This window comes from Rhinolophus ferrumequinum, chromosome 17 (assembly GCF_004115265.2).
Source record: "Rhinolophus ferrumequinum isolate MPI-CBG mRhiFer1 chromosome 17, mRhiFer1_v1.p, whole genome shotgun sequence".
NCBI classification, from domain to species: domain Eukaryota; kingdom Metazoa; phylum Chordata; class Mammalia; order Chiroptera; family Rhinolophidae; genus Rhinolophus; species Rhinolophus ferrumequinum.
In genome coordinates this window covers 14,096,195-14,118,040 of record NC_046300.1, presented here as the reverse complement: position 1 = coordinate 14,118,040, position 21,846 = coordinate 14,096,195, and the positions used below count along the sequence as shown (strand labels likewise).

Sequence of the window (21,846 nt, the reverse complement as noted above, 5' to 3'; positions counted from 1 at the left end):
CCTCCTTTCCCTCTAGACCCATCACTTGCCTCTCGCCCTGGCTTTAGGCCCACTGCTTAGAATGCCACCCTTCCCTGCACCTGCCAAGCTCTCTCTCACCGATGGTTACGCTCTGCATGGGCCACCCACACACTTAGCTCTGGGGTCCTTTGCCAATAATCACATCACGTCTTCCTGTCTGTACCCCCGCTGCTTAGCTGCTGCTCCTCTGTGTCCCCACAGCCGTCACTACACCTGCAGCATTTTGTAATTTACATTTGTGTCTTCTTTCCTGGCTCAACTCCCATGTCCCACAGAATAGGGACGATACTATCGTATTTATCTGTCCCATGCCTGGCATGATCTTTGGGCTCAATAAATGTTTCAGTGGGTAAGTGAATGAATGAATGAGCGAATTTCAGGTGATATTACGAGCAATAAATATAAATATAGTTTAACAAAGGCCCCCAATCCAGACCAATCGTTTGTTCTTGGGGTCTTCCTACATGTTGGGAGGTGGACGGGGCACAGTTCCTTCCCATTTTATAGACAGGAAATCCAAGTCTCGTGAAGGGGATGGGCTCTGTGACTAAGAAGGGCAGGGCGGGCCTGGGGCCCAGTTCTTTGGCGTGTGGCCCGGCGTCTTTCTGTGTCTCCAGGAGGTTGTGACACCCAGCAGTGTGTGGCCTCACGACTGTGTACATGGGTTTCCCTTCGACAGCAACATGGAAGTGTGTACTGGAAAGCTGGGGCCAGCCGGGTGCTGACAAGCCTGTCACCAGCCCTCCCGTTACATGGGCAGCTTCAGGTCAGTGTGGCCAGGTCACGGGAGTCTGAGAAACTTCTGTAGACGGGGAGAGGGGCCCTGAAGTCTGGCTTTTTTGTGCATTGTCAGGGTGTAGGAAGGTAGCTTGGGCAGTAGTCCTTCGAGCATGGTCTGCCCTGCCCCCCTGTGATGGGTGTACCTGGTGTCTGGAGCAAGGTTCAGGTGCTAACAGCCCTCATCACACAGGCCCCTTCCTGCCCCGCTCGACTCTGACTTATTCCCCTCTCGGGAACCTCCCCTTGGGACAGGATGTTCCTGTTGATGCTGGAAGGCTGGCTTGGCTTCTGCTTTTCTGCCAGACTCCAAATACCCCAGCGAAGCCGCACTTCCCTGTTCGTCACTAGTACTGTCTGCGGTACTCGGGTGTCCTTATCAGAAGCTTCAATTTCGAGCTTTCTGGGCCAGGCCGAGGTTTGGGCGCGAAGGTGCTTGCCCATAGGTCTTCCAAGGACACATGCAGAGAAGAGGTGCCCATTCTTGCTGTCATGGGCCGTGTGACCACCAGTGCCCAGGTGTCTCCCAGGGTCAGCAGGCAGAGCTCAAGCCTGAGCCTTTGCCCCTTCTTTCCAGGCCTGTTTCTCCATCAGCAACTGCCCAGTGTGGATGGACTCCAGCACCACAGCCCAGTGCCGCCAGCTGGAGGCCGCTGTGGGTGGGGCCCAGGCTCTCAGCTCCCTCACCGGGTCCCGCGCCTATGAGGTAGGTAGTGTCTGCTGTGGGCTGGGGACTGGGTTTGGTCCTGGGAGGAAGGTCTGGTTGTTGGCTCTGGTCCCTTCTCCCTGGGTGTCTGGGAAGACACAGCTGGTGGCCTGCCCCTGTGGGGGTCACGTGAGGCCGTGATGAGCCCTGTGGTGTCACCCCATGGAGCCAGGACTGGGCACTCTGGCCCCTGGTTCCGATCAAGGCCTTCCTGCCTCCTGGTGCTGTCCGTGAAGCAAGGGCAGGCCTCCCCTTGTATGTTCCCCGGTCAGAGCTGAGGTGTAAACATGGCTGTGCTCCTCACGTCAGCTGTGCGTATCGAGATGATGATAACACCTGGCTTTCAGCCTCTCAAACCTGGGGATAAAAGTAGCCCTTACATTTTGGGTAGTTTTGAAGCTGAAAGGAAGCAGTACATGTAAGATCTGTAATGCAATTCCTGCAAAATAAAGAAAACGCTGCTGGTGTCAGCTGCCGTCCCACACCTCCCACAGTGTGGCCACAATTGGCCCAGCTTGGGTTGTGCTACCCTCACTGGAGTAAAGGTTTGGGGGACAGGGCCAACCCTACTTGGGCCACCTGAAGTAAGAAGAATATGGGTGAGGAAAATACCTGAGTCCCCTGCACAGGTGCCCTGGGTCACAGCAGTCCCTGTGCTGTGTGAGGCGCAAGGCTTATTCACTCAGGGTGGTTGGCAGATTTCAAACATTTCCGGATTTGAGGCCTTTTTAAAGCTTTCATTATGCTGACTAATATCCGGAGCATACCACTTTATGGAGTTGATCATTCCACGTAGGATTCGGGTTTTTAAGAATTTGCATTCTTTTTCCAGCGATTTACAGGAAACCAAATTGCCAAGATTTACCAGCAGAACCCCGAGGCCTACTCACACACGGAGGTTGGTTAAACTGGTTAAGCGTTCCTATTTGATCGAAAGCTCACAGTTGAATTCCTTTTATTAATATAATACTTGCCATTAGCATAAATACATCTTGTGTGCATTGGCGGAAAACATTGATTTGCAGACATTAAAACTGATGTATTCAATTTGCTTTTTTCTCATCGTCACGTGGTTTCCAAAGAGGAGGGAAAGAATAGAATTGTGGGAAAGAGAAGTCGGGTTCTCCTGTCCAGAAGGGCTGGCCGTCAGGGTCAGGGTGGGAGCAGCAGGGCTGGCCGTCAGGGTCAGGGTGGGAGCAGCAGGGACTCGCGTCTTCCTGGGACGGCCTGAGTGGGAGACCTGGGTGCCCTATAGGCTCTGTCCACTCAGTTTCCTGTAAGGGAAACGCAGGATGGCTACTACCAGGGTCTCGATCGGTGTAGGGTCAGTGTTTTCTTAGGAAATTCGTGAAGCTGGACTGAAGTGTCCCCAGCGGTGGCGCCTCAACCAGAGCCTGTGTCCAGGAGCCCAGATTCATTCCTTGATGCACAGTTGCTGGAAGTCAGTACTTAATGCCACCTAAAGAGTGGCATCCCTGCACCCTGGGAAGTGATTGCCATCTCTGAGTAATTGGGAAAGGATCAGCTTGTGTTAAACCAAAGTGCCTTCGTAATCTCGGAAGTTAACTTCCAATTTCTTATTTAATGATTCAAGATTACTCTGCAGCATTAGCCATGTAGATGGGGGAGGAGGGGTGGTGAAAAACCCTCTCCAATTTCTGTGTGAAACAAAGGACAAAGGTGGCCTGGTGAGATCAAGAGGTGCCGGCATTCTCTCCGCTGGCCCAAGGGCTCCTGATTTCCGTGTGGAAGCGCAGACCCTCAGGCTGACGTTTGAAATCCATTATCAGTTCGTGGGGCTCATGTCTGGCGTCTGTGGATTCTGAGGGGCTGGCTTTCGCTGATACTTGCTCTGAACCCCTGAGACTATCTCGGTTGGTTCTGAGTCCCGTGGCCACACATCTCACTTCCCTTGTAACTAGACATAAAGACCACAGAAGTAGCGGAAGGAAGTCAGGGCACCATACTCCCCGGATTCCTGGTGGCAAACCCGCTGCCCTGAGCATGACTTTGTCTTGGGGCTTATTGCTCTTTGTCTGTGTTGAACTTGACAGTTTTATGGCTTTTCAGAAACTGCAGAGTGAGGTGCTCTTCCCAGGGGGTCAGTTCTTGGTATTCCAGCTACTCAAAATGCTTTCATTATTGGAGCTCCGCGCTCACAGTTTCCACTTCCCTCTCCAATTTAAAACGCTTCGTGTGTGTGTGTGTGTGTGTGTGTGTGTGTGTGAGAGAGAGAGAGAGAGAGAGAGAGAGAGAAAGGGAGAGAGAGAAGTATTCAGTTGCTTAGGATATATGGAAGTGAGTCATAGCTTACTGTGTTTCTCTCTTTTACAGAGAATTTCTTTGGTCAGTAGTTTTGCTGCTTCCCTATTCCTTGGGTCTTACGCCCCTATTGACTACAGTGATGGTAAGACTTCAGGGTCCTGGGCGTGTGCCGGTGCAGTGGGCTTGCGGGGGCTTCATCCACCTGGGTGGGTGTCAGTCTTACAGCCTTGTCATCTGTTGCCAAAAAGACAGTGTATTAGTTATCTATTGCTGTGTAACAGATGAGCCCAGCACTTAGCAGCTGAAGACCACAGAGGCTTATTTGCCCACAGAGTTTCTGAAGGTTGGTAATCTGGGAGCAGCTTAGCCAGGTGGTTCTGGTTCATGATCTCTCATGAGGGGCCAGTCACGCTGGCACTCAGGGCTGCAGTCATCGGGGGGCTTGACCACATCCAGGGTCATACGCGTGACTGCTGGCCCCAGTTCCTCACCATGTGGGGCCCCCATGGGGCTATTAAGGGGTGGGAGAAGGAGAGAGCAGCCAAGTAGAAGCTGCAGAGTCTTTCATACCCTAATCTTGGATGTGACACGTCATCACGTCTGCCGCAGCTTACTGGTTGTACAGACCTATCCATGTACAGGGAGGTGGAGACCTCACAAGTGTGAACACCAGAACTTGGGGATGAGCAGGGGTCCTCTTGGAACTTGGTTCTCACAAGGAGTCACATTGAAGGTTTTGTTCCCATTTGGGGAACTTGTGACAATTGTGAGCTTCTGGAATCAAAACCTGGACAACAGTAAATGCAAATGGTACCAGTAGAGAAGGAAAGCCGGGGGGAGATTGCTAACGGGGCTCTTGGATGAGGCCAGACTAAAAGGAGTGACCAGAGAGGGGAGCAGAATGCACAGCGAGAGCCCCGACCTGTGACTGTGGCTTCCGAAAAGCGTTGTGGAGTGCTCTGAGCCTCCTGGGATTCCTCTGGAGTTTTTGAGTGCTGTCGTGTGCCAGACATTCTTGTTTTCAGGGATATAAAGTAAGGTGACTAAGATGTGGTCCCTAAGCCTCTCTCAGTTTGGAGAAGACAAGGTTCCTACAGCTGACTCCATAGAACTCAGACCAGGAGAACCCAAACCTGGACTAGCGTGAGTGCCCACCTGTGCTCTCCACACCCACCTGAGGCTGTTAAGTGCTGCTGGGGAAGGTCACACCGCTGCTCCAGTTGGCGTTCCAGGGGGTCACATTCTTCAGTCTCCCTCAGGCCCTCCACTCCGCTCCCCTCGCTCTCACCCGAGGAGTCACCTCCTGATTTACCAGCTGTCTATCCTCCTTTCATGGGCATCTGCATCCCAGCTCCTCTCTGTCTGCCTCCACCTGTGCTGGGTTCCCTCCCCTGCCCCGTGCCAAGGAGAGCCTTGGGAGAAGTAGATTGTTTTAGAAAAGGCTTAGTGAGCTGATCTTGGTGAGAGCGCAAAGAAGTTTGGAGGAGCCTGAGCGCTCTCCTCCGAAAGTTAGATGTGATCGGGAAGTCCCGGAGGCCTGACACACATTAGCACCAGGCTGTCCCTGAGTAGACACCTTGAAACCCCTGGGGACACGAAGAGCAGGGCAGAGCCTGTGAGGAATTTTTAGAGGAAGTGGTGGGGCCATGTGTTTCCAAGGGCCCTGGTGGCCTCTGCTTCTCTGGTTCCAGCATGACCCAGGCACATCCTATACCTTCCATTGGTACAAGTTTGCTGCAAGCAAATGATCTTCTCTCTGCCAGGTTTCTGCATTTTCACAGAAAATCCTTTTTCCAGGTGCTCCTATTTCTTGTGTCCTTCCTTCCTTAGGTTCTGGAATGAATCTGTTGCAGATCCAGGACAGGGTATGGTCACAGGCTTGCCTCGGTGCCTGTGCACCGCGTTTGGAGGAGAAGCTTGGCCTGCCGGTACCGTCATGCTCAGTCGTGGTAGGTCTCCTTTCCAGTGATGGGCTCCTGCAAGAGCTGGCAGCTACTGGGGAGGCAATGCAACTCGCACGCGCGCGTGCACACACACATTCATTTACACGCAGGGTTGGGATTTTCAGCTTAGTGTGAGATACGTAAAGTTAGATGTCTGGATTTGTGCCTTGCACTCAGGTACTCAGGTGAATACTGTGTTTCCCTGAAAATAAGGCCGAGCCGGACCATCAGCTCTCATGTGTCTATTGGAGCAAAAATTAATGTAAGACCCAGTATTATATTTTATTATATCAGGTCTTATATTAATTTTTGCTCCAATAGACACATGAGAGCTGATGGTCCGGCTCGGCCTTATTTTCGGGGAAATGTGGTATATAGGTCACTGTCTTATGGCAGTGCAGTTGGGGGTGGGGGACACTTTGTAAAATTCCAGTAGGAATTATTAGAATAGGAAAAAAATTGAAGGCATAAGTTCTGGGTGGTTGCGCATCTTAGTAAAAAATGCATAGCATGTTGCAATTCTAGGCCTAGGGACCACCAGGGAAGCTTGAAGCAGGCAGTCTGGAGAAAATGGAAAGAAATGCCAGTGAGTCTGGCAGAGCACAGGCCCTGGTGCCCGATGCCCAGGATGGAATCCTGGCTCTGTCCGTAACTGGCTCTGTGACGTTCCTCTCTGCCTCAGTTTCCTCATCACTTCTGTTATTTCTGGAACAATGAGAATAACAATACTTTCTATATCATCAGGCTGTTGTGTAGAATAAATGCGTTGATACTTGTAAAGTGCTTAAGTGCTGGCCGGTTTGCTCAGTTGGTTAGTGCGGTGCTAATAACACCAAGGTTGATGGTTCGATCCCCACATGGCCACTGTGAGCTGTGCCTTTCTTAAAAAATAAAAAAATAAAGTGCTGAAGGTAGTGCCAGGTCTTGTTGTAATAGTAAAAACATTTAAGCATCAGTGTGCCACCCCATTCAGAATAGACACTGCCTGTGCATGCCCTGGTGTGCCCTAGTGGGCCGGCTCAGTTTTGGGCTATTCTGAGGGGAGAATCCAGTCGAGAGAGACCTGGGCCCTGCCCTTAGGGCCCTTTGGCGTAGAGCACAGGCCACACAGCCAGGGCAGTCAAAAATCCTGAGTGGGACAGTGTTGGGTGTGAAGGAAGAAGGAGGGTCCCCGAGGCCTGGGGAGAGTCATGGGGCTGGAGAGGTGGGCCCCGAGGAGAACCAGGCTATCACGAGTACTCCCCATAGGGAGTCCCGGCCGCAGAAGCACTTGTCTGAGATCAACAGCGATACTCTGAAAATAGCCTTTGCCACCGTGAGCAGAACCACAGAGCCACACCATCACCATCCGGAGGGTGCCGTGAGGCCAACACACAGAGCTTAAGGGAGGGCGTCCTGCCCCTAGAAGCAGACATTCAGGACCCGGCCACACTGCTGCACAGCAGAGACAGAGGCAGGCCGAGCAGAACACAGCCAAGCCTCGGGGGCTTTAGTTTCATGTGAGATGGAAACAGCGTTTTGTCCACGGCAGCAGGTTTCGCTGGCTTTATGCCAAGCACAGAGACCTCCGAGGGGAGCCTGTGCAGATGCTCAGCTTGCAGAACAGGATTCTAGAACGGTTCTGGGTTTTCATTTGTAACATCTGCACCATACGATGGTGATGGGGAAAACAAGCGAAATCCATGTTTTCTGTCTCTTTTTTTTAATTTTTATTTTTTAAATTAGTTTCAGGTGTACCAAACAATGTAATAGACATTTACACCCCTCACAAAGTGATAACCCCTGTCCTCCATCGACTACCCCTCTGGCATCGTATGTAGCTTTTACAGTTCCACTGACTCTATTCCCTATGCTGTACTCCACATCCCGTGACTGTGTATATATTTAATTATAATAGTCATTCAATATTATTCAGCTTCAGCTTCAGGTGTCATCTCTTTTTTTGAAGGTGGTGTCCGGATAGCTTTCTGTTGTTTTCTCTAGGAAAATATTTGGTGATGGATTGTAAAGGACATTTCTGGGGCCCCACCTTGCATCCTCCCAGCCTACCTTTTTCGTCGTCCATCATCACCTGGCAGCAGCCTGCCTGAGCTGCATCCATGTCCGTCACTTGCCTCACGCTCTGGGATTTCTGTGACTCCACATTTGTGCTTTGCAAACCTGGAGGCACAGGGAGGACCTTGCACCAGCAGGAGCCTGTGGAGAGCTGCTCCCCTGTCCTGTCCGCAGGCGGGCAGCCCCAAGTCCGCTTCACGCAGCTCTTCAGACGTTGCCCAGTGGCTGAGCCTAGTGGTCCGTGGTGCTGACCAGCTCGACATTACACCCCCGAGGGGCTCTCCCTCCTTCCCTGTTTCACTCTTCCTGGTTCCGCTTTCGTTTCCTGGGATCACTTCAAATAAGCCCCCTGCACACATGCCCAGACGCAGACTCTGTTTTCTGAGGCAACTGAGGGCAAGGCCTCTGTCTCCCGGGAGGTGGCTTATTCTGATGTCAAGCCGAAATTTTGCTGGGAGGAGCAAACCTTTTCTGTCAGACACTGGAAATCCCATTGTTTATTTTAAACTTTTGGAACTAAGAGAAAAGTGGAAAAAAGCTTTCATAGCTATACTTTCTAAAAATTCTCTGTCTGGCCAGAGGGTGTCCCTGCCCTCTGATCCCATAGCCATTTTTGGAGGAGCCCGAGGGTGTGGTTCCTGGGGGAATCCCTTCCCCCACACTGCCTTTTGGGGTTTGTTTTCTTTAGAGCGTTGATCTCTGCATTTATGCGTCTGGTTATTAAATCCGATTGCTGGGCTGATAGACCGTGCATATAAGGGTTTATCTGCTCCTGTGAGTTTGCTTACTGGTGTCCTCCAGTTATCTATTTATTTTGAATGTTATATCCAGACTTTGGAGCTAACACAGCACATAGAAGTTGGGGATTGGTTTGCCCTAGTGACCTTGAATCTCAAAATCAAGTGGCCTTCAAGGCAGTGCAATGCCCTCATGTTCATGGTTCCAAACCTGTGCTGGGCTCCTCGGGCTTTTCGTGAACAAGAGGGACATTCCTGGTTTGCCGCAGGGACTGTGTGACTCCAGGCTCAGCGACCTGGAGCCTGCAGCGTTCCTGTGGCCTGAGGTGTGTGGCCGGCGCTGCTGAGCAGGCGGTCAGCAGGGCGTACTGTCTTTTTCTCCCCAGGGAGCCATTTCTTCCTACTACGTCCAGCGCTATGGATTTCCTCCAGGATGCAAAGTGGTGGCCTTCACGGGGGACAACCCAGGTGAGTGCCTTGGGGGATTTCACTCTCCAAGTGTCCTGACGTACTCTGTGCCAGTCTGGCCTCGTGATGTAGCCCTTCTGTGGCGCGGCCCCTCCCTCCAGGGCTGCTCCATGGCTGAAATCTGGCTCCTAGTACCTGTCCCACCTTGGCCCTGGCTGCTCTCAGAGCAACTCAAGGCTGCCCCTCCACCCCACTGAAACCCATCAGCGATTAAGGCAGGCGGTCCTGCCCACCCCTCCTGACCTACCGATTCTGTTCCAACCTACATCTCAGTGCCTGCAACCCTTCCTCTAGGACACCCCCATCATTTGATCTGTAGGTATGACTCACTTCTCATCCAAACACCTTGCTTTCCTTTCAAAATGAAAATAACTTAATCAGGTCTCATTAGGAACATGGATTAGTTCTTATACCTCCTCTATCGACTAGAAGAATGTCAGGGAGAATAACAGGCCTGTTTTTTAACCCTTGAAGTGTGAGCTTCTGGGCACATTTGAGCGGGAATGACACAGAAGCAGGTTTCTGTCCTTTTGGATTTTGGTTTCAGGCTGACTGTTGGAGATACCAGGCTGGTAGCTCTCAGCCGATCCAGCCCTAAGTCTGACCTTCAGTTTGCTGTTGCCTTAAATAATACATTAGTTGCTCCTTCATTAAAATAACAACAATAAAAAGCAAACAGACTAACAAAAGGCTCATGCTTTTTTCCTTACTCACAAGGGATACCTCTTCATTGCAGAAAAAGAATTTTAAGTACTAACAAACCAAAGGAAGGATATAATGATCGTTTATAATCCCATAACCCAGAGATAACCACAGTTAAAATTTTGATGAATATCCTTCCAACCTTATTTCTATGCCCATAAATGAGCATATTTTGTTTTAACGAACCTGGGCAATATTTTTCGTGCAATATCATTTTAATGGTTGTTTGGGGTTTGGTTGTCCCAGCATTTATTTCACCGGTCCTCTGTGGTAGAGGTTGGCCTGGCTTCTAGTGTTTAGGCAATGCAAACAACGTTGCAATGCACATCCTGTATTGTCCCTTATCCCTGTAGGATAAGTGCTCAGAGGGGATTCCTAGATCCAAGGCTCTGGCACACTGCTGATTGCACCTCACCAGCAATGTTTTGAATACGCCGTTCCTCCTTCACAGTTCCCCTTTCGTTCATGCTCTCAGTGTTTAGTGAGCACCTACTACATGCCAGGCCTTCTTTCAGTTCCAGAGTATATCAATGAACAGGACAGATAAACATCACTGTCATGGCCCTCACGTTGAACAGGGGCAGAAGCAATCAATGTAACCTGCCCCTTTTCATACTGCTGGGGTGAAGGAAAGCCCGTCACTGCCGCCTCCCCTTTGTCTTTCTCTGCAATGTGTGTCCTGGTGTCTTGACTTGGCCCCCTTGGTTCTTCAAACAACTGGGAGCACCAGACAGTGGGCAGGGAGTTTAGACCCCTTTAGGGAAGAGGTCCTAGCCCCAAATCAGAGGCCGTGACCACAGAGACTCTACCTTCTGACCCCTGGGCCCTCCTTTTGGGACCTACTAAGCCCTCAGCTCACTCTGTTGCTGCCTCTACCCTTAACATGTGGATTCAGGTGGGAGATAGGGTCTGTATTCCCAACTGGCGGGTGATTGTCATTTGCTCTGTGGCTCGCGTATGACCTCCAGCTAACCAGAGGCTCCCCTCCCGTTCTCAGCATCACTGGCAGGCATGAGGCTGGAGGAAGGTGACATTGCGGTAAGGTGACCACACCCACAAGTGCAACCAGCTCTTTCAGCCCTGGGGACTGGGATTCTGGGCCTGTCAGAGGGTTTGCGGGTTTTAAAAGGCAGCTGAGAAAGGGGCTAGGGAGACCCAGGCCTTTGCTGAGTCCCCCGTTGGCCTTGACAGTGGTCAGTCTTGGTGGGCACAGTGGCAGACAGGTCAGACATTGGGCCAGAGGACTGTGAGCTCCCCAGATAGATAAGGAAGACGTCAGCCATGCCCTCCTGGGTTTAGTGGGAAAGTCATTCGGGGAACCAGTCATCACCTACACCGTTAGCTAGACGCAGTTGTGGTAAGTTCTAGAAAATCCGTCCGTATGATCCATGACAGCCTGTATGTGGGGCGCTGACTTTGGGCTCATTTGGTGTGGGAGGGTCAGAGAGGTTTCTCTGAGGAAATGGCATTTAATCTGAGGTCTGCAACACGAGAGTGAAGCGATGAGGAGGTTGGGGCGGGTAGAGCTGGGCAAAGACTGAGGTGCCTCCCCCTGCCCATGTCTCCCCAGGTCAGCCTAGGCACCAGTGACACCCTGTTTCTCTGGCTCAAGGAGCCCACGCCTGCCCTGGAAGGCCACATCTTCTGCAACCCCGCTGACCCCCAGCAATACATGGCGCTTCTGTGGTAGGTGGAGTGGGAGGAAGGTGGTTCGGACGGGCCTCGCCCCATCGGGAGCGCCCCAAGTCATTCCTCTTGTGGGCAACTGAGACCCGAGGGGCTCTGCTGCCAGACAGCAGAGCTGGGTGGGGAAGAGCCCAGGACCTGGAGTCCCCTAAAACCCAACCCTACCACCCGCTTCCTGTGTGGCCTGGAGCAGGCAGCGTATCTGAGCCACAGTTTGCTCTGAAAATGGGGAGAATGAGTGTTTACTTCATAGTGTTGTTATGACATGCTGGGCACATGGTAGACCTTTAACAAATGGTAGTAAGGACATCCTACTTGCGTTCTCATGAAAGGGGTGTGCTCTGTGCCCTGACCACAGGCCTTTGGAGAAGCTACTTCCAGCTTTGCTGGAAGCTACTGAGTGAGGTTTCGGAGCCTCTAAACCCCAGGAACCGCTGGAGAATGTGTAGGTCTAGTAAATCTAGCTTCTCCTCCCCGTTGTCCAGGTGGTATGGCCTGTAGAAACCCAGCTCCCTGTCCCTCTCTGAGCTCCTTTATGGCAGCCTCCTCTGTAAACCGCTCAAGACAAGTGACTCCAGGGACAAGAGGAAGAACTTCAGATCCCTGCTGTACAGCATCTGGACTTGTGGTCCAGCCTGACCTACAGTCCTTCTACTTGGGACTTATCATGGAAACACATGGGTCCAGTCAACAAGTACTGGGTCCCTCCCTCAAAGTTGTATATACTTCTGCAGCTTTAAAAATGGCTCCCTCATGAGAGAGAAGATCCGTGATGAGTCCTCTTCCTGTTCCTGGAGTGAGTTCTCTAAGGCGCTACGGTCCACGGAGATGGGGAACGGCGGAAACCTTGGTAGGCTGTTTGTTGATGCCCAGGTCCATGAAGGGGCAGCAGCTCGCTGTGGGAGGGGCAGGGCCTGGGCCACCATGAGTTGGGGTAGAAGAGGGCCAGGGAGAAGCCAAGGGGGTCCCTGTCTGTCTGCACTTCTAGTCCATGGGCCTTACAAGCTGGTGTGAGACCCCGTGTTCTGAGTGAGGTGGGCCATGAGGCTGTTCTTGGCTGCCACTCTGTGCCTGGAGTGGGAGACCAGGCCATTGCTGCATCCTCTGTTGTCCTTGCCCCTGGTGACAGCATCAGAGATGGCAGCACAGCACCTACTCCACTCGGGTACATTTCCATGCACAGCTTTCTGCCCCAGACACAGGGTCCTGTTAGGAAAAGTGCCCGGTGCCTGGAGCAGGCCTCTGAGCTGGGAGGGGATCTCCCTTGATCAGTCAAACCTGTGCTGGTGTTTTAGGGTTAGTGGGGCAGCCACCCCTTGACCTGGCCTGCAAGGTGAGTCTAGGAAGAGCTGTGTAAGCAAAGCTAGCCTTGCCCTTTCCCGTGCCCTCTCTCCTGCCAGAGAGAAGGAACTGAGAGTATTCGCAGGTCTTATCCAGGGGATAGGGGGGCCTGGATAAGTCATTCCACCCTGCCCTTTTCTAAGTTGGTTTAGAAACTCATCTTTTGATTTTGACCAGCAAAAGCTAATCTCTTCCGGGTCTGTTTCAGGTTTCTATTTTGATGTAATGGAGATCACCCCTGAAATTATCGGGCGTCATAGGTTTAGTGCAGAAAACCATGAGGTATGTGTGTTACTGGTATTGGAGCTACATTTGCTCCAATTTTGAGTATTAAATGGAACAGTCACCAGTCAAATTACTTGTGTGCTACTTTTAGGGACTTCGTTCATTCACTCATCCATCCATAAAAGAAACATTTTTGATGTGCTCGAGTGCGCACTAGGTGCTGGGGAGTCAGCAGCATGTAAGACAGAAGCCAGCCTTTCAGAGAGGAGTGCAGAACACCGCAGGGCTCTCCCCTGAGCTAACGTGCTCTCACGGAGAGTCAGAGTGTCATAGAGCCTGTTTCCTCGGTGAGCTTAATCCCACACCACAAGAACTCACAGAGCTTGAGATCATGAATTTCCTCCTTATCGAAAGAGCCTCTGGAATGAGGGGCACTCACATTTGTCAGCATTTATTGGGCACCGTTGAGTTCCAGGCGCTTTGTTGGTGGTTTTCTTTATCTTCCTAATTTATCTCTCAAAGCAACTCTCTGAGGGAGGTATTATCAACTCCTTTACAGATGGAGAAATGGAGCCCCAGAAAGACTAAATAATGCACACAATTCACAAGGGCTTAGGTGATGGAGGAGCTCAAACTGGGTCTTCTTTGGCCCTGAAATCACTTTTATTTTCCCCTCCACCATGTGGTCTTTCCCAGGAGGGATTTGGTCGTTACCTGCTGCTTTGAGGTGACTTTTCTGTGAGATAGTCAGTCACCAGAGTCATCACCACATTTTGGGTGGGACGTGAGAGATGTTTCTGACCATAATGTCTGGGGCCTTCAGTCAGTCTCTGTCAGCAACTGTAACAGAGTTGGCATTGGATTATGTGGCCGATAATGGCGTTCCATGTTAGATTGTAAATGGAAAGCTTCATGTGAAGTGAAGGGGTTCATCTCAGTCTTTTGATGGAAGATCAGTTTGGTTTCTGTTGTTCATAGAGAGAAAATATGCCCGTTCTCTTTTACGTAAATCTGTCTAGGTTTGTCAAGGAGAAGGTAGTTTTCTTCGTTAGTTCCGCCAACAGATACGTATGATTGGTGCCAGGCATTGGGGTCGCAGAGGAGAGTAAGGGACCCTGTTGCTCGCTCCATGCAGTTTATTGCCTCGGAGGGGATAGATAGTAAACAGTGAACAAACATGTCTAGGACGAGAGTGCGTGACCTGTCGAGGAAGGAGGACAAAGTGCCACACGAGAAACCAAGGGTGAGCTGGGGGAGTTGCCCTAGGTGGGGTGACCAGGTGTGGCCTGTCTGAGGAGGTAGCCATGAAGGATGAGAAGGGTCCCCCCGTGGGGAGAGGGGACAGACGTCCAGGCAGAGGGAGCTGATTGAGGAAATGAAAGTAGGTGAGTCAGGTTGATGGAGTTCGTGAGGGAGGGAGCGTCCATCACTGGTCTCAAGCTGGAGAAACAGGCCAGGCTGGAGTCGCCACCCACCGTCATCGGCCTGAAGGACGCCCCACAGTTGTGGTTCTCAGCATAAGCTCCTGGCTCTCACTTAGTATCAACGACAGAGACCAGGCTTTGTTGTCTGATTTGATCATCATAACAGCCCTGAACACAGGCACCACTGTTACCTCAGTTCTGTTAAGAAAGAAAATGGGGCTCAGCGAGATTTATGACACGTATTCAAGATCGCAGAGCTGAATGGCAGAGGCAGAATTTGAACCCTCAGTGGCCTGAGCTCTCTGGGGCTCTGACTCCCCAAGGTGGTACTCATGTAAGTCTGTGAACACATGTGTGCGAGTTGTGTGTTTGTGTCGAGTGTGTGTGACGAGCAGTTAGTGGTTCAGGAGCCGAACTCCTGCATGAGCTTCATCGGAGGCCTGAGTCGTGAGTTCTGAATCTGGGCAATTGTTTAAAGAGACCACACACACACACACACACACACATACACACACACGAGTGGACAATGAGAGGTCTTCACTCTGTGCCCACTTTTTCCTGGAGACAGGTCTCAGCATTCCCCAGGGACGTGGAGATCCGAGCACTGATTGAAGGACAGTTCATGGCCAAGAGGATTCATGCCGAAGGCCTGGGCTATCGAGTCGGTGAGTGAGCTGCTGGTGGGTTGTGTTCTGGGGTGGGGGCCCAGGGTCCCGCTCACACTTTGAGGTTCTTGAGACCCTTCTCAGCCTTCAGGCATGACCTGGCAGGGCCCTGCCTTTTAAGGCTCCATCAGAGGGGCCTCATGCAGAAGGGAGGTGGAGCCTGGCAGTTGACTGGCACTTGTGGGCAGGCATCCACTAGGAGACGGGTTGTTCCTGCTTCTCTGCTCTGTCCCCAGTAGCCTGATGACCTGGCCAGGGGCTGTAGGACATGGAGATCTTTCTGTAACCCTAAGCTCCAACCTGCAGAGGGACTGTTCCAAGCTCTGGACCCTGAGGCCATGGGCAGCACATAAGGGAAGGGTCTGGGCTGGGGGCCATGACTAGACCTTGACTTCTAGCCCGGCCAGGCCCCATCTGCCTGGGGGTGCAGTTCTGGGCATTTCATCTTGGACAGGAAAGAGTGGGGATGTGGAGGTCTGGAATGGAGCGGCAGAACCAGGCCTGGAGGAGGCACACAGAGGGAGAAGGGATTTCTGGGAGCTTAAACTATGGAATGGGCAGCTTCAGGGGGTGAGTTTCCCTTACTGACGGTGTTGGAATGGCCTGGGGGTTCTGCAAGGAACTTGGAATCCAGGTTTCTAAGATTTATTTGAGCTTTGAGCAGCAGCTATTGTCACTAGAGAAGGTGGAAAACCCCTGACGCCTCTTTGCCGGCTAGCCTCCTCATGGTACTTTGGTGGGCAGTCTAAGTTCTACGTAGTATATGTGTTACGTCTTTGAACCCACCAAGTGAAAAGGTACTTTAAAAATAAGCTTTGGGGAAACCTGAAAACCTGTTAGGCAGCCCTCAGCTGCATCACACGTCAGTGAACACATGACAGAACCGTGTTCTCCAAAGACGTACAGGAGACCATGCATTGTGGCTCTGGGCTTGATAGCCCCACCTGGGAAACAACCCAACGCCTGTTGACAGTAGACAGAATAAATGCGTTGTGGGTCTCCAGCCATGTGACCCTGCACAGAAACGAACACAAAGCAGCCTCGACTACACACAACAAATGGAACTCAGCGAAAGAAGCCCAACACAAAGTCCATATGGTAGGATTCTATGTGCATCCGATTCAGAAACAGACGGAACTGTTTGCTGTTGTTGGAAGTCAGGATGGTAAGCAGGGAACTTTTTGGAGTGGACACCTGAGAAGGCTCCTGGGTGCTGGGGATACTCTATGTCCTGGGCTATCAGTGTTTCGTTTGTGAAAATTTGTCAAGCGGTCAGCTAATGATGTGTATGTACATTTTCTAGGATGTGTGTGTGTTCGATAAAATTTTAAATGTGATCATGTGCCACATAATGACGTTTTGGTCAGTGACGGGCCGCAGGTAGGACAGTGCCATCAGATTATAATGAACCTATAAAATTCCTGACATCTAGTGAGGTCGTAGCTGTGCTCACATCATAGCACAACACATTCCTCACGTGTTTGTGGTGATACTGGTGTAAACAGACCTGCTGCGCTGCCAGTCGTATAAAAGTGTTGTACCTTTTATGGTTAGGTAACACAAATACCGTTGTGTTACAATTGCCTACAGTATTCTGTACAGTGACGTGCTGTACAGGTTTGTGGCCTTGGAACAATTGACTCGACCCTACAGCCCAGGTGCGTAGTAGGCTGTACTATCCAGGTTTGTGTCACAGCAATGAAATCGCCTAATGATGTTTCTCAGAACCTGTCCCCTCATCAAACAACGCATGATTGTAAATCAGTGAGCATTATAAACATTCCCATTCCTCTCCATCCTATTATGCAAACTGAAAAAGAAATTCCCCCAAGGGCTTCAAGACTTCAAAGTTCCCTGAGAAATGAGATCAGTTGAGCCGGGCAGGGATGTGCTGAGGTTGGCACCAAGTGCCTGGCATAAAGGGTCCCCTGGCCGTCAGGCGGGGGCATTGGTGGAGGGTGGCCCTGACAGCCCAGTGTTTGGGGCGAGGCCGTGAGGACAGAGAGGTCCTCCTGGGCTCAGGAGGGTAATGTGATCATGTCATTATTCCCAGCCTCTAAAGCATTTCCTGTGCAAAACAGCATAAAATTACTTATCCTCTTAGCAAGCTTAAAAGCAGAATCAAACCTGTCTTGCCAGCTCTGCTGGGTTCCTCTCAAACCAGATCATGTAAATGAATGTGCTTAGGAACACAAAGGGCCGTGCAAACAAGAGACATCATTCTCCCCTCTGCTGTGTGGATGGACCCGCTCAGGTTTCTGTTCATCAACCATAACTTTGTTTTAATAGTGTCTAAGGAGAACAGTAAGACTGGGGATCATGATCATTTTAACTGCCAGCATTTATTAAGCGTCCACTGTGTGCCTGGCCTGGTTCTGTGCACTTCCTCCTTATTACCAACAGTGCCTCTGAGGTAGGCGCTGGTATTACTCCCGCTTCACAAAGTAGGAAGCTGAGCGTTAAGTCACTTACTCCAGGCTGGCAGAGCTTCTGAATGAAGCCAGTCTGGCTCCAGACTCTGGGTTCTTAACCACTGGTCTACCTCTGCTTTACTTAAGGAATGACGGCTCTCTTGATGTTGAGATACTACCAGACATAGGCACCCAGCTGGGCTGGGCTAAAGCCATGGTGCCTTTTCAGCTTATGTTCCTATGTATATTTAATTTTTCTAAGGTTGATTTGTAAAAGCAATAAAACCTTATCATAGCAAGTTTGTAAAAGTAAACTACTTACAGTCCCATCCCATCTTCCAGCCACTTGTCCTATCTTTCCTCAAAAAAAAGACCTAGCCAGACCATCAGATCTAATGCATCTTTTGGGGCACAAATTAATATAAGACCCGGTATAATATAATATAATATAATATAATATAATATAATATAATATAATACCGGGTCTTATATTAATTTTTTCTCCAAAAGACGCATTAGAGCTGATGGCTAGGTCTTATTTTCGGGGAAACACGGTATTATCTGGAGTTTTTCTAGTCTCTTTTATGAGTTTATATTTACATAGCCATAGTCCTATTTCCTTTGTACATAGAAACCCTAAGGTTTATCAAAAGCCTTCTTCATCGGCAGGATTTTGTTCTGGTTGGAAGATGAATCCAGCTTATTTCTCTGATGGACGGAGCTGCCTTCTATGTCTCTATCTCTTTCCATCTCGACCATGGCTGTTAGTTCAGTGGCACTTGAAGTTCCACTTCTCTCTCAGTCCCTCCAGGTAACCCTCCCCTGGTAGAAGCTCGCTTTTGCTAGAGGACAGTTCTTTAACTTGTCAAATGCTGCTGCTTCTCAATGTCAGGGGGTGGAGAGAAGAGACTGAGAGTCGTACAGTTCTGAAGTCATTAGTCTCCTCTCAGCAGCAATGCATGCCAGTGCCTGCATCCAAAACACTCCCCATCAAGCCCCTTGCAGTCTTTTGCTAATCTGATGGGTGTAAACTAGGATCTCAGTGTTGGTTTAATTTGTGTTTCTTTCATTAATGAGTTTGAACAGCTCTTTGTAACTTTGGTTTTTTCCTCTGTAAGTTGGCTGTTTATATCCTTTCCCATTTTCCCCCATGTTGGATTTCCTATCTTTTTCTTACAGATTTGCAGGAGCTTATTGTGTGTTTCAAATATTAGATCCTCATCAGTTTTCCGTGTTGTAGGCTTTCTCTGTCATTTGTCCATTAACCTATTTTAGTGTCAACAAATTAACAGAATTTTGATTAAATTAAATCCACCCATTTTTCATCTTAAATTTTGTGCTTCTGGGATATTGTTTAAGAGGTTTTCCCGTATTCCAATGCCACAAGGATGTTTTCACATTTTCTTCTGTTAGTGTAACTTCCACCCTTAGGACTTTGGTCCATCTGGAGTCCACCTTTGTGAATGGTGTAAATTGGGATCCAGTTTAAGTTTTTTCCACATGGTGGCTCAGTTCTATTTTCCCCCATTACTTGTAGTGCCCTCTTTATCATTTACCAGGTTCCTATATATACATGGGTCTCTCTCTGTACCCCTTTTCCATTCCATTGGTTTATCGGTCTGTTCTTGGGACAAACTGTATAATTATAGCTTTGTAGTATGTCTGTTATTAGTTGGCTAGGGCTGCATAACAAGTACCACAGACTGGGTGGATTAAACAATTTCTCTGTCTGCGTATGGTCTTCCCTCTGTGTGTCCTCATTTACTCTTCTTACTAAGACACCAGCATATTGGATTAGAGCCCACCCTAATAACCTCATTTTAAGTTAATTACCTCTTTAAAGATGTATTTGCCTTTATCTCCAAGTACAGTCACATTCTGAGGTACTGGGAGTTAGGACTTCAACATACGAGTTTTGGAGGACACAATTCAGCCCTTTACAACGTCTTAATATCTAATATAGCAACAGGCTTATAGCAATAGGCCTCCTCACTTTCGTTTTTTCAATATTGTCTTAGCTATTTATGGGTCTTTCTTTTTCGATAAGTATTTTGTAACATGTTTGGTTCAGTTCCTTAAAAAAAAAAAAAACAACCCAGTTGGAATTTTTATTTAGGTTGCATTGAATTTATAAATTAATTTGAAAAAATTGACACTTCTATAATGTTAATTCAACCCATCCAAGACCCTGGGATATTTTAAAATTTATTTAGATATTCTTTTTTGTACTTTAATAGCGTTTCAATTTTTTATTCATAGAGATCTTTGAATTCTTTGCTAAGGTATTTTGTTTGGCTGCATGACATTTCTGGTTGCCATTGTGAATGATAATTTATTTTTTATCCCACTTGCTAGTTGATTATTGATAGAAATGCCATTGATTATTGTAAGCTGATTTTGTACCTGGCAACTTTACTAAACATTTATTAGTTTGCCTATTTTTAATTTTTCTAGTTGGCCTATTGTTTGTAAATAATGGTAGTTTTATCTTCCTTTCAATCCTTATACATTTTACTTATTTTTCTTGTCTTATAGCACTGACTGGAATAACTAGTACTAGGTAACAGTGTATTGGGTAATACGAATCTTTGTTTTGTTCCTAGTTTAGTTATCTATGGCTGTGTAACAAACTACCTCAAAACGTAGTGATTTAAGACAATAATGCACATGTATTATCTTATGCAGTCTCTGTGGGTTAAGAATTCAGGATTAGCATAGCTCATTGGTTTTGACTGAGGTCTCTGCTGAGGTTGAGGTCCGTGTGTCATCTGGGGCTACAGTCATCTGAAGGCTTGACTAAGGCTGCAGGATCTGCTTCCAAGGGGCCCTGCTCACGTGCTTGTTGGCAGGAGGCCGCAGAACCTCTCCCTGTAGACCTCTGCATAGCTTGAGTGTCTTCAAGATGTGGCAGTTTTAGCTTCCCCCAAAGAGAGTGGTCCAAGAGAGGGTGACCTACAACAGAGCACGGTGTAAGTGTCAATGTCTTTTAAGACCTCGTCATGGAATTCATGCTCCATCATTTACACAACATCCTGTTGGTCACCTGAGTCAGGTGAGAGGGGACTACATGAAGGAATGAATATTAGGTGGCAGGGATCATTTGGAGGCCATTTTGGGGATTCTGGAAGGCACACTAGTTTTAAAGAGAGTGCGGCTAAATGTTTCTGTTAATTTAGATATTTGTAAATTTTGGATGTGTGGCCTTTATCAATTTAAGTACGTTCCCATCTATTCTTGCATTGTTGAGAGATTTTGTTTTTTAATGATTTATAAAAATGAAAAGGAAGAGGTGGGGCAGCAGCCTCACAAGCAAATTACATGTGATAAGCCCGCAGAGACAAAGCCAGCTCTGGATCTTTCCCCCAGTCCTGTGTGAGAAGCAAGAGGCATTGGCCCAACACAAACCCTTTGTGGCTGAAGAACTCTGGAAAACAAGCTTTTCTGCTTTTTGTCTGTTCATTTTCCTTGCAGTGTCCAAGACAAAGATTTTGGCCACTGGAGGGGCATCTCACAACAGAGACATCTTACAGGTAAGTGCCTGTAGCATGCCCTGCATTCGGACCTCTTCTACATCTGTTACTTCTAAGAGCTAGACACTCAGCAGTAAGGACTGCCTCTGTTCCCGCTCCTGCAGGGACGGGGAGCTCACAGCTCATACTGTCCCAGGAAGCCAGTTCTGTTTCCGTATAGCTCACAGTGTGAGCAGTTATCTTATACTGAGATAAAATCCACTGCCCTGTCTCACTGCACTCTCTGATACCAGCACTGGCTTTTCAAGTCACAAAAAAAGTGCCCGTCCCACATGGCATGGCAAATCTGACATCAAATGCCAGTGTCGTTGTCTTCCTAAAAGTTTCTCCCTTCCAATTTAAAGACCTCTGATTTTCCCAACCATTCCTCTTACAATAGAGTTGCCAGACTTCGTCACTGTCTTTCCGGTCCTCCGTTATGCTAGAAATAGATAACCAAAAGTGAAATCAACCTGCAAATGTCTGACAATCAGGCTATTACATCTTGGGGCTGTAGAGTCCTATTGGGATTACTGAGTATTTTTGGATGTAGCCTGAGGCTGCCTTAGCTGTTTGAATAAGCGCATCTACTCTTGACTTGTAATATACCTGTCTTAGGTAAGATTCTCTAGAAGCAGAGTCTGAAATGGCATTTTGTATAAGTGATTTGTTTGAGAAAGTTCTCCAGGGAGAAAGGGAGGGATGCAGGCAGGGCAGGGGAAGAAGGGCAAGTGAGGATGCGGTTTTGGCTGGAGTGGCTTCAGCTCCATCCCTTGGGGTGACACGGAACATGAACTATACCACAGACTTGGTTCCACCTTAGGGTAAGGGGTCCAACTGGCTGCCCTGGGGAGAGGTGAAAACAACCTCTTGTGAGAGGCAGCCTCTGTTGAGCCCAGAGCAGTTCTTTT

At 49.1% G+C, this 21,846-nt stretch overlaps 1 protein-coding gene across 4 annotated transcripts in view; it reads left to right on the top strand.

Moving 5' to 3' along the window:
• The window catches only part of XYLB (xylulokinase), a 43,970-nt gene that overhangs the window by 9,813 nt on the left and 12,311 nt on the right, over nucleotides 1-21,846 (top strand). For 3 of the 4 annotated variants that reach the window (XM_033133126.1, XM_033133125.1, XM_033133122.1), the window contains 12 exons: nucleotides 701-787; nucleotides 1,376-1,504; nucleotides 2,337-2,402; nucleotides 3,839-3,911; nucleotides 5,600-5,718; nucleotides 8,891-8,972; nucleotides 10,672-10,712; nucleotides 11,245-11,360; nucleotides 12,095-12,210; nucleotides 12,910-12,983; nucleotides 14,919-15,015; nucleotides 20,898-20,956. In XM_033133126.1, coding sequence (XP_032989017.1) covers nucleotides 701-787; nucleotides 1,376-1,504; nucleotides 2,337-2,402; nucleotides 3,839-3,911; nucleotides 5,600-5,718; nucleotides 8,891-8,972; nucleotides 10,672-10,712; nucleotides 11,245-11,360; nucleotides 12,095-12,210; nucleotides 12,910-12,983; nucleotides 14,919-15,015; nucleotides 20,898-20,956 — 1,059 coding nt within the window. The remainder of the gene's footprint in view (nucleotides 1-700; nucleotides 788-1,375; nucleotides 1,505-2,336; nucleotides 2,403-3,838; nucleotides 3,912-5,599; nucleotides 5,719-8,890; nucleotides 8,973-10,671; nucleotides 10,713-11,244; nucleotides 11,361-12,094; nucleotides 12,211-12,909; nucleotides 12,984-14,918; nucleotides 15,016-20,897; nucleotides 20,957-21,846) is intronic. The other variant, XM_033133124.1, reaches the window with a different exon arrangement.